The sequence below is a fragment of the Diabrotica undecimpunctata genome, chromosome 5 (assembly GCF_040954645.1).
Source record: "Diabrotica undecimpunctata isolate CICGRU chromosome 5, icDiaUnde3, whole genome shotgun sequence".
Taxonomy (NCBI): Eukaryota; Metazoa; Arthropoda; class Insecta; order Coleoptera; family Chrysomelidae; genus Diabrotica; species Diabrotica undecimpunctata.
In genome coordinates, this window is record NC_092807.1 from 63,144,288 (window position 1) to 63,156,479 (window position 12,192).

The 12,192-nt window shown below is 33.7% G+C and overlaps 1 protein-coding gene across 1 annotated transcript in view; it reads left to right on the forward strand.

Moving 5' to 3' along the window:
* The window catches only part of sti (citron rho-interacting kinase sticky), a 97,483-nt gene that overhangs the window by 30,841 nt on the left and 54,450 nt on the right, over positions 1–12,192 (forward strand). The window contains 2 exon segments of the mRNA XM_072532016.1: positions 79–347; positions 3,539–3,819. Of these exon segments, the coding sequence (XP_072388117.1) occupies positions 79–347; positions 3,539–3,819 (550 nt within the window).

The window sequence follows — 12,192 nt, forward strand, 5'->3', positions numbered from 1 at the left end:
GAACCGTCATATGAGTTTTCAGATTTACATTTTTTCATTACACACCCAAGATAAAATTTTGTTGTTTTTAACTTCCAGAATTAGATGTTGAAAAAATCGAAGATTATAAGGAAGAGATTACCTGCCTTAAGAAAAAAATAGATAGTGGGCATAAAGCTTTTAAAGAAATCGAAAATAGAAATACCCTTCTTGAGATGGAAACCCGGACAGTCGAAACATATAAAAAGGAAGTAGATGAAATGAAGAAGACGATAGCTGCATTGCAAAACGATAAGAAGGTGAACGAATTGGAAAGTGAATTAGTAAAAGAGAAAGAAAAAAATGTGTCTTTAATAAAACAATTACAGGTAAGATTTTTATGAAATTAAACAATACTTTAAGTTTAGAAATAGTTGAGGTTATTACAGTTTTTGTGCACACTCTTTCTTGTGCTCTCAGTAATTCCAAATTTTTAAATATAGTAAACTTTAATTAGTAATAATTAACACACTGTTTCTCCAAAAACCAAAGGAAGATCTAACGACAATAAACTTTTGTGAATATTGCAGTTTTACAACACAAAAAAAACTTGTGTGTACATCTTTACTTACAATTTATATCCTCCTCACCTAAAACTATCAATAATTAAAACAAAGTGGACCATGACCACAGTACGTCGGTCTCTGCAAATTGTTAGAAGCCACGTCCTACCTCCGATCGTAAACTATAGTGTGTTACACGGATATATCGGCCCAAGATCGAGTTACCTAGTAAAAAGTAAGCGGAATATGTATACTTTGCAATGCATCAGGAATGTTACTGAAATCAAGAATCTTGTACTGTGGTTTAAAGCGGATATTAAGAAGAAAATTGAAGATTTTGATATTGAAATATCTGGATTCAGCCATAAATTAAATCAACTTGATTTCATTACAATAGTATTTACTGACAACATTGCCAATTAGGCCTCTGACCGCATAACACGTTTCAAAAATATTTTGACCAGATGGGCCCCTGAACCTACAAGAGACGCACAAAATAGAAAAAACTATGATGAGAATAAAATTAATTTAGGTTTTAAATTTAGGAAAACAAGTCCACTGAAACGCATCCTGTAATTGATGACAAGACAGTGCTGCAAATACGGTTCAAGGAGCTTCGTACTGAGCTCGAAACTATTAGAAACAATAATTGTGAATATGACTTTATCATCAAATATCGTTTATAATTATCTATATCTTTCTTCTTCTTCACGTGCCATCTCCTCTAAGAAGGTTGGCAACCATCTTGGCAATTCGCACTTTCGACGCCGCTGCTCTAAAGAGGTCAGCAGAATAGCAGTTAAACCAAGCTCTCAAATTATTTAACCAGGAGATGCGTCTTCCTCCGCGACTCCTTCTATCCTGTATTCTTCCTTGCATTATTAATTGCAACAAGTTATAACGCTCGCCCCTCATTACATGTCAGATATTGCAATTTTCTGACTTTAATTGTATTTAATTTAATTGTATTTAAAACCTCTTTACCTTTTCCCATTCTTCTTAACACCTCGACATTCGTGACTCTATCCACCCAACTTATTCTTAATATCCTTCTGTAGGCCCATAACTCGAAGGCTTCCAATCTGTCTATATATATATTTATATATATATATATATATATATATATATATATATATATATATATATATATATATATATATATATTTATTTATATATAATATATTAATATATAGACTAGATAGATATAATCTATAGATAATCTAGATAATATAATCTAGATATAGATATAATCTATATCTAGTGTGGTTTATAATTCTCTTACGCATACATGTACATATATGCTTCTACTTAAGAGCGTAGGCGCAAAATTTCGGGCCAATGCTTTTTAAATGCAATCATTTTTTTCGAATCCTGAGAAAACTAACAAATATTTTTGAAAAATTTAAACGCAGAATGAAAGACTACATTATTACCGAGGGCCGAAAGTCCCTTAGAATAAACAAAAAGTTTTTTTGAATGAGATATTTAAAATTAAAAATTGCACTAAATTTTCTCTTTTTTTTCACCCCTGTAACTTATTAAAATAAACATCATAGAAGTTTTCAGGGACTTTCGGCCCTCAGTAATAATATATGCTTTCATTCTGCGTTTAAATTTTTCCAAAATACTTATTAGTTTTTTTAGGATTCGAAAAAAATGAATGCATTTAAAAAGCATTGGCTCGAAATTTTGCGCCTACGCTCTTAAAAGAATTTATATGTACTGTTTAAAACAATATGTTTAAATATGTAACATTTAAAACCTGTAATTGATGACAAGACACCAGTGCAGCAAATACATTTAAAGGAGCTTCGTACTGAGCTCGAAACTCTTAGAAACAATAATTGTAAATATGACCTTGTCATCAAATATTGTTTATAATTATCTGTATCTAATTTCGTTTATAACTCCCTTACACATTCAAATACAGATATGCTTCTACTATAATAGAAAGAATTTATATGTACTGTTCAATATTTAAAACCTCGTATTATCGTTTTAACAAAAACGTGACTTAATTCTTCTATCCTTAGCACTATTGTAAAAATTGATAATTGTTATATTAGTTAAATCAGTAATAAAACAATGAATATTTTGGCTATATACGTTATCCACTTACTTATTACTAATTTACATTTAATGTAGTTCTCATATACCGACCTCCGGACACAGCACTTAGTCAGAACAATATCTTTATCGACAAACTTGAGGAATTATCATCATTTGAAAATCTCATTGTCGAAGATTTCAATTTCCCAGATATTAGCTTGCTTATTATTTCCAAAAATGTTACTGTCAATTCCCAAAATGTATTTAGAAACTTCTTGAACTCAATTTTAATACAACTTATAACTGAATCTACAAGGTTTTTGGACCAACAATAATCTTTCAATTCTAGAGTTAGTTTTATTTATTTCTAGTTCATTCTCTTTTATTCTAGATCGACTGGTAAACTATTTTTCTTGTGGCACAGATTCATCGTCAATGGGATACTCTTATTTACACTGCTATTGGGGGCTTAAAGCTGACGGGTCTTTTAAGTTGTTCGAATAAAGATTGGAATCTTTGCTGCTATTTTTCTCTCCGGCTTTTAGAAATAAAAACAATAAACTAGATTACAAATAATTATCCCCTAATAAGATCATGGAATCCATCGTTTTTGAAGTTATTTCATGAGCTTCTCCTTCAAGAAAATATGATCCCTCGTCATCAACACAGCTTTATCAAACCTACCCCATTGTATCAAAGATTAATTGACATCCTGTTAATTGGAAAAAATTTAATATTTTTATTGTATAGTTACAAATGATTTTACACGATTCATGTCATAGAAGTACTCAAAACATTCTAAAGAATCGTTCAGTAGATAAAAGTCAACATAGTAAATTATTTTTTTGTTTTACTTATTTCTTACGACAGATTAGAAATATCTTGGAGTTTACATTTCGATTCACAAATGGAAAAGTTAGTTCACTAAATAGTTAATATATTGTTTTTATTTTTTTATTTGATTGTAGGAGTCAGAAAATATCGTAACAGAAAACCAGGAACTCAAAGAATTGCGGACAAAGTTCTGGCGAGTTGAGAGGGAATTGGGCAATGCAAAAATAGATAAACGCATTTTAGAAAGGGAACTGAAAGATGCTCAAGTTGAAATCAAGCACTTATCAGAAAAAGTACACGATTTTGAAGAAAACGGCAAAAAGGTGAAGAATGTTCAGGAAGCTGCTCTATTAGAATTAAATAACATAAATGAGTCTTTAACATTGGAGCTTATAAAAGTCAAGGATGAATGTAGGTATGTTAAATTTTGTTTTTTATAATGATTTATATAAATTTTGGTTAGTGAGGTTTGTAATCCGACCGATCTTATGCTAGTATTTATATCGCCAGATTTTACGTTTTTCTGGAAATATAATGAAGTTTGGTATTTTACACAGTATGTCTTTTTGCAATTCCTACAAAAATTTTGCATATTTTTATTTAATATTCCCTATACCTAAATGCCACAATTTCAAAGGAGTTATAGCTAAATTTATATTATATCGGTCCGGGGTACAGTTAAAAGTGTGCGTGTATGGCAAAAAATGTGGAATGCGCAACCAAGCCTTTCAAAATCAGGATCGTATTGATTTTTAGCGCGTGCAATTATCATTTCATGGGGAAGAACGACAGTGTATGGGCAACAAGTATCTGCATGTTTCATTTCCAATCAGTGCTGTACGACTGCTCGTTGGAGGTTGCATATTCTTTTTCTATTCTATTACTTCACATGTTTCCGGAATAATTCGACCTAATACCTAAGCTGAAAATTATTGTTAAAAATTTTAAATCCTCACAGCTCCTTCCAGTTGGCAAAAATTTTGATGTTGCAGTTAGCTTTCATGCGCCTTTATAGCCTGCCGCATTCGCGTGTCCTGTTTTTGTATCAAGGGAGTTACTAAAGATAATGGTTCAAAATACATATCTTGATCTCCTCCTCCTCAGTCCTAATCCCTTTTGGGATGTGGTGACACCATTAGGCCTTTACAGTTTTTTCACGATTTCTCTCCATCCTTCTCTGTCCTGGGCTAGTTGTTCGGCTTCATGTAACCCTTGGTTAATCAGTATTTTTGTTTGATCTACCCAACGGCTTGGAGATCTTCCTCTAGGTCTCTTTCCTTCAACTCTACCCTCGACTATCAGTTTTTCCATGGTACCTGTTCTTGCAATGTGTCCAAAATACTGCAAATACCTCTGTTGTATTTGTTTAAGCAATCTATCCTTTACTTTAAGTTGTTCTAATATCGATACGTTAGTGCGATGATCAATCCAGGATATTCTCAACATGCGGCGGTATACCCACATTTCAAAAGCGTCCAGTTTATTTTTATCCGCTTTCTTTAAGGTCCACGTTTCGGATGCATATGTTGCTATGGGAAAAATGAGCGCCTTTACCAGCCTTAGTTTTGTGTGTATTGTTATGCTTGAATTTTTCCAAAATGTTACCAGTTTCATCATAGCTGTTCTAGCAATAGTCAACCTTCTACGTATCTCTCTGTCACACCCTCCGTCATTTGTTATTAGGGACCCCAGGTATATGAAACTATTTACTACTTCAAAGCCCCCAATTTCTTTAATGTGTTGAAGATTATTCCGAGCTCTGTCTACTATCATGATCTTGGGATCTACTATATAGCTATACTATATAACTATATAGCTCATGGGATTCATACCGGTTTGCATGTCTCTCTAGTTCTTCGCATTCTTCATTTATATGTTTATTTTTATCATCCCTACATGCTCTTTTAATTTCTCTATTTAACCTTGCTAATTCGTTTTTGTTGCTGTCGTTTTGATATATGAGAGATTTGATTCTCCTTCGCTCTTCGAGAAGTTGCAGCGTTCTGTCTGTCATCCAGTGATTTCTTTTGATGATATTTTTTTCGGTTCTGGTTCTTTCTACAGAGGTTTCTATGGCATTTCTGAAATCTTTCCACATTTCTTCTGGGTTGTCTTGTGTGTTCAACATACTAGTTTCCTTTAATACATCTCTAAAAGTTTTCGGATTTGAAATCTCCAGCCTGTTTTGATTTTGGTGCGGCAATTTGACGGATCAATTCTTCCAGTAAACTGACATGAGAAAACGTAGCCGGTTTTTGTAACCAAGCCTTTGTCCATTGCGACCTTGTTTTCTTTTAATACGACACCTTTCTTTAACACAAACACACGCCACTGCCATTAATAAAAGATCGTTTTTTGACGTCATGTTCACTTTAACCGTATTTAACCGTACTTGTTAACTGAAAGCAAAAGTAATAGTGTATGTCGGCCTGGAGTGTTCGGGTTTATCTTACTGAAAACATGCAGAGACTTAATTGCGCATTCTTCCTTCTTGGTGGGTGGGGACCTTATGTTAAAAGTGTGCCACACTAGTGCTAGACAAATATCCAGGGAACTTGATATTACGCAAAAATGCGTGTAATGAGAATATGAGTAATACATACAAAGTAAGGTTAGGTTAGGTTATGAGTTGTCAGATGAACATTTTGATAGACTTGAAGCGTTTGCAGACATGATTATGGAAAAATGTTACTTTCCATTTTTTTTTTTTTTTAAATAGTGGTATATTTTGTGATGAGGCCACTTTTGTTATTAATGGAAACGTAAATCGGCATAATTGTAGATACTGGTTACGTAATAATCCTCGTTGGATGCGTGAATACCACACATAGTATCCAGAAAACCGTAATCTATGTGCTGTAATAATAGACGACTATATAATAAAACCTTTTTATTGAAGGAAATTTAAATAGTCCAGCGTATTTAAATTTATTGGAAAAAGGTATTTGTTGTGCTTGAGTTGGTTCGGTTATTTCCAAGCCCAAGTAAGAATTTTACATTGGCTTTTTAATTTAAAAATATTGATTATTTGAAACTTGTTATTGTCTAAATAACAATTCCCTAAACAACAGTATTTCGCTGCAACGTGATGGAGCTCCACCCCGCTATGCGCGTGACGTTATATACTACTTAAATAATGTACTTCGCTGAAGATGGAGTAGAAGGCGTGACTTTATCGATAGGCCCCCGCGATCACTCGATATGAATACTTTAGACTATTTCCTATGGGTTCACTAAAAAAACACCACTTTATAAAACAAAACGTGCCAATATCAAGGAATTTAAAGATGGATTACCGTATAGATAAGAAGAATTGAGCAGTCATGTATGTTTTAAATTGTATCCTAAGTTTTAAGGATAGCAACACTTTTGTATTGAGTTAAACTGACAATATTTTGAGCATCGGCTATACCGCGTTTACTTTTTGTTTTCTAAAGTTCCCTATTTGTTTATCATTTAAATCTGGACCTTCTGTTAACATGCCGCAAATATTTAAAGATTTGTGTTCAGTGGTTGCAGGTTTTCTGCGCCACGATTTGTATAAATCCTCTGCTGCACCAATTTCGTGAAATTTGTTGCTAATGCAATGACAGTAGATCTTACGAGATTTCTGTGAGGATATAAATTTTTAAAGATTATTATATTATGTAAACGAGTATTCAATCGTAACCATATTAATTGGGCGCGTCTAGTATAAATTTAATAACTCAGAAGTTATGGCATTTAAGTATATATAATATTACCTAAAAAATATTCAGTAATTTTTAAGCATTTTTAAAAGAAAAACATAAGCTGATCGTATACATTTGAAATATCAAAGTTGATTATATTTCCAGAAAAAAGGAAAATGTGTACACAATTTAAATACTACCATAAGATCAACCTCCAAAAACCCTAACAAACCAAAATTTATATGAATAGTGTTTATATGAATGTATATGAAGTCGTTCCTGAGATAATTGATGCGTTGCGTACTTAAAACTAACTCCCTATAAAGCTATCCGCCAACATTCGATGAATATTTTATTTGGATCTAACTCTCTTGTATGGTGACATTGAACCCTGTCTTAGTAACAGTAAGTTCTGCGAAAGCTGTTTAACTATGCTGAAGGTTCGTGTGTAGAACCCTCATTTGAATGTCTCCTTGCTCTAGTACAGTGGTCGCCAAACTCTTCAATGTGTTGAGCTACTTTGTTAATTTTGGAATAAACAGCGAGCTACCCACACGGAAGCCACGTAACGCAACGTAAATGAAATAATCCACAGTTAATCTATCATTATATGTATTTATTTTACTGTTTAACTGGTAATACATAATACATAGGTACTAATAATAAACTAATAACAAAATATCTAATATTACTAGTACGTACTTGTTCATAGCTACATTCCTACCTATCAAACGAAGGTATTTAAAAAATAAACACAAACTTTTATCCAGCCACAACGGCATGTCACGTATGATTTAAAAATAGTTAATAATAACAACAAGAAAGTAACGCACCATCATAAACATAAACATTGAAAAATAAAAAAGCACGTTTAATGAGAAGGCTGACACTCAGACTCATCGATAATTTTTTTAATGTTTGCAATATAATTTGATGCAGCCATTCGAATACAATTATCCAAATGTTCATCTGTAAGTCGATTGCGATATTTGTTCTTAATTGACTTCATATTGGAAAGAGAAGATTTACACAAATAGGTTGAACTGAATAATGCTTTCACTTTCAAGGCAACACGACATAGAACTGAATATTTGTCTTTACTTACAATAGGCCAGATACATTCAGTACTTGAGACTAACGATTTTAAGGCTAAATCATTTTGAAACTCAATGACCTTCATTTCTGTTGCAGCGATGTCTTCGCCAAAGTTCTGCATAACACAACCTGCAAACTGCTGGATATCAATTTCCATAAAGGGTGAAACAACAAACTGCGCTACTAAAGCCATTTCATTGAAATCCTTAAAACGATTTTTGAAGTTATTCTTCAGGGTAGAAATTATTTCTACATGATATTTGTTGTCATAGGGTTCTAATGGATTTTGAGATAATTTTTCTGAAAGAATAGGAAAATGCTTGGAATCGCTGTTAATTAGGTTTTGTTCCCAAAACTCCAGCTTTTTGATAAATGCTTTTATATCAGAGATCATTTCCGATAGTTCTTTGGCTCTCCCTGAAGCTGCAAATTAAGTTCGTTTAATTTCTCTGTAATGTCCACGAGAAAACCAAAATCTCTAAGCCAGATTGAATTTTCTAGTTCCGGAGTCGGTTCATCGCGTTGTTTGAAAAATTGAACTATGCCAGATAGGACATCATTAAAACGTTTTAGCACCCGTCCTCTACTTAACCATCGGACTTCAGAGTGAAGGAGTAGGTCTCCGTATTGACAGTCAACTTCAATAGGCCAAGGTTCTGAATAATCTTCTTTGTAACGCTTGAGCTCTAATCTTGTTCACAATTTTTACCACCAGTTTCATAACGTTGTTTAGTTTCAGGAAATTTCCACATAATGCTTGCTGATGGATAATGCAGTGGTAACAGAGAAATTGCGGAAAAGTTTCATCTTTACGACATAACGCCACCAGACCCTTATCACAACCCACCATAGCTGGAGCGCCATCGGTTGTCAAGCCCACCATTATCGATATTGAAATTTTCTCGGAAGAAATAATATTTTTTAAATGATGTCCAATTATTTTTTAAAATTCCTGTCCAGTAGTGTGTCCTTTCAGTGAAATAAACTTCAAAAGATCTTCATTAATTGTAAAATCACTAAAAACCATCCTGATGAACACGGCCATCTGGGCAGTGTCAACGACATCTGTTGATTCATCCAGTTGAAGTGAAAAATAAACACAGTTATCTAAGTCACTTCTTAACTGTAAAAAAATATCATTGCTCATTACATCTACACGTCTCATCACTGTATTAGCAGAAAGTTGCATAGATTTTATAGCTGAAACTATCTCGTCTTTATTTCTAAAGTTGGCAAATAACGAATCAGCAGCTTCTAAAATCGCCTGTTTTATCATTTCCCCGTCTTCATAAGGTTTCTTTTTTTGTGTAATTATCTGGAACACACGGTACGATGCTTCAGTTGCAGCCTTATTTTTGTCGACTGTTCTTAAAAATATTGATTGTTGTCCAATTAACTGTTTTTTTAACTGTTTCAGTTTCTCCTTTCTGGCTGCAGAATGTAGTGGGAATGATTTTTCAAAATTAAAATGTACAGTTTTATGATGTCTCTCAATATTTCCTTTTTTAGCAACGGAGACCGAAGTATTACATAACAAACACACATTTTTATCTTTAACTTCTGTAAAAAAGTATTGTTCTTCCCATTCCGAATGAAAGTGGTATGTCTTTACCTTCTTACAACTGCTTGCCATAATATTATTTTTGTTGTTCTCTACTAACCCAACCGCTGGACGTTGGTTACGCGTTCAGTTTTAAACTAAGACTAAGCGCAATGTCGCCACGCCGTGCGTATTTATCCCGTTCAAAGCAATCCAGATCGTTCTCGAACACTAACGCGCTGGTCCGGCTGGTCGGTTCTATAAATAGCCGATTCTAGCTTGACGGCGTCAGGGGCAAATCACTGACCGCAACGTTGACGCTGTTTATGTTTAATATTATGACAATTAGATTTTTTTGTGAAATTTTCGGAAGCTTCTCTGATTTTTGCAGTTTGTATTTTTTAAATTAAAATCGTTGTGAGAGCTACCAGAATTGCCTCCGCGAGCTACCGGTAGCTCGCGATCGACAGGTTGGCGACCACTGCTCTAGTAGCTGTACATATTACTTTGTTTGCATCCCATTTCACTGTTAACTTTATTCTTCCCTCGTTAATTTCCTCCTCTAGTATGCGTTGCCTTACTTTTTCCCGGAAAGTTCTTCTAACTTTTTTGTTTCCTAGAACCTTGATCTTACAGTTAACTTGTTTTCTTTCTTCCCTTTTCTATGTACTGCTATTTTTCAAAAATTCATTTTTGATGAACTAAAAATGTTCAATCAAATTTTTAATTGAAAATGTAATTTTAATTACAATCAATTGTGGCTTAGTCCCATATAAACACAATATTGTTACACTTCTTTGAAATCAACTTTATTCGGAAGACCAACAATATTACAATATTTGTTTACAATAATTCAATGACATTAAATGACATTAAAAACTTAAATACTACTCTTCTAAATTGTCACACCACTGCAAGTCGTTCTGGAGTCCACTGCAAGGCTCTCTGGAAAAATATTGTGCCATTTTACCACGACTTCTTGTTCATAAATCACATTTCTTACACCAATCTTCTACATTTCGTCGGCAATTGATTCAGTAAAATCTGTCTCGACTCTGGCAAGTGTTCTTTTAACTCCGACATATCCTCCCGAAAGGCTGCTATGAAGTTCTTGTAGCACACTTTTAATGTGTGATTTTGGCAGTACCACTTACTGCACTGTACGTATTCCATCAGGACTTTTCCACTTCCGATACAATAGACCATTGGAAAGATACAGAGATTCCCATTAAGCCCAGTTCGCCATTATAGCTCCACTGTATTTGGTTATTTTCTGTCAAATAGGTCTTACTCAATTTTTAAGCCATTCTCATATGACTTTTAAGATCATCATCTTCTTCCTGTATAAATGTGATCCTCCGGAGACTTACTTATTCGATTACATTCTCTTTTGCTTCAAGGTGACACTGATTCTGCAAAATTCACACTTGTTCTCTTAACTTTTCTATTTCATTTTTACGAATTAGAATAGATTTTTCACTTCTGTGCTCACTTGTGGGAAATCGATTTCTTGGAGACATATTTCTTCTAGTATTTCTAGTAGGACTATGTGACGGGCTTCCAAATGTCGATCTGGGCTGACTTCTGACCTCATTATTTGGTTCTTCTGCCTTGTCTGGAATCGGTTTCTGCAATTATTTTATAAATGTCCCATTCTTCCGCAATTAAAACATCTTCTGTTGCCATTTCAAGATTTTTGTTGAAGATTTTGCATATGCCTAGTATTTGGGATAAAATGAGTTGTAGATTATATATGCGGTAGTGGCTTCTTCATTTTCTCAAAATCTTATTTAATTTTGGGTGGGATCTGGAAATACTTTTCGCCGCTTCATATTCCTGGGCTGAGATTAGTGCTCCATTTAACGTTTTGTGATGTTGTAGTCTTAGAGCTTGTTGCATGTCGACATCCTGTAGTACATCTATGAATGCCTGTATAACAATTTGTTCCAGAAAATTCGTAGGTGCCTGAGCTTGAACGAGAGATGTGTGACTGGGTGCATCCTGGGGAAGAAATTGCAAGACGGTTGCTGCCTGTCCTGGAAGCGACACTACCGAGGAAGCTGTTATTTCTTTTTCAGTCCAGCCATTTGCGCTAGCTGCTGCTTCGAATTGAAAACGATAAATTTATACTGTTTGAACATCGAATGTGGGTGGTTTTAAAATTTGCTATTTTTAATTGTGCCTGGATCAACTATGGAGGATGATGAAGCTGTTTGTTCAGATTCGACATTAGTTACTGAAACAGTATTAGATAATGAAGCTTGGGTATTAATTTTTCTTTCTAAGTCAACTATGTGTCTTTCTAAATTAAATTTATAATCATTTTGATAGTGTACTATTTTATTTTCCAAATCATTTGGTTGTTCTTCTAATTTATCTATTCTAATAGTAATTTATCTTACCTCTAACTGAAAATTTTCTTGAATTTTAAATAAACTATTTATGATTTGTACCTCTACTTTTCTACGCCTCTCGTCCTCTT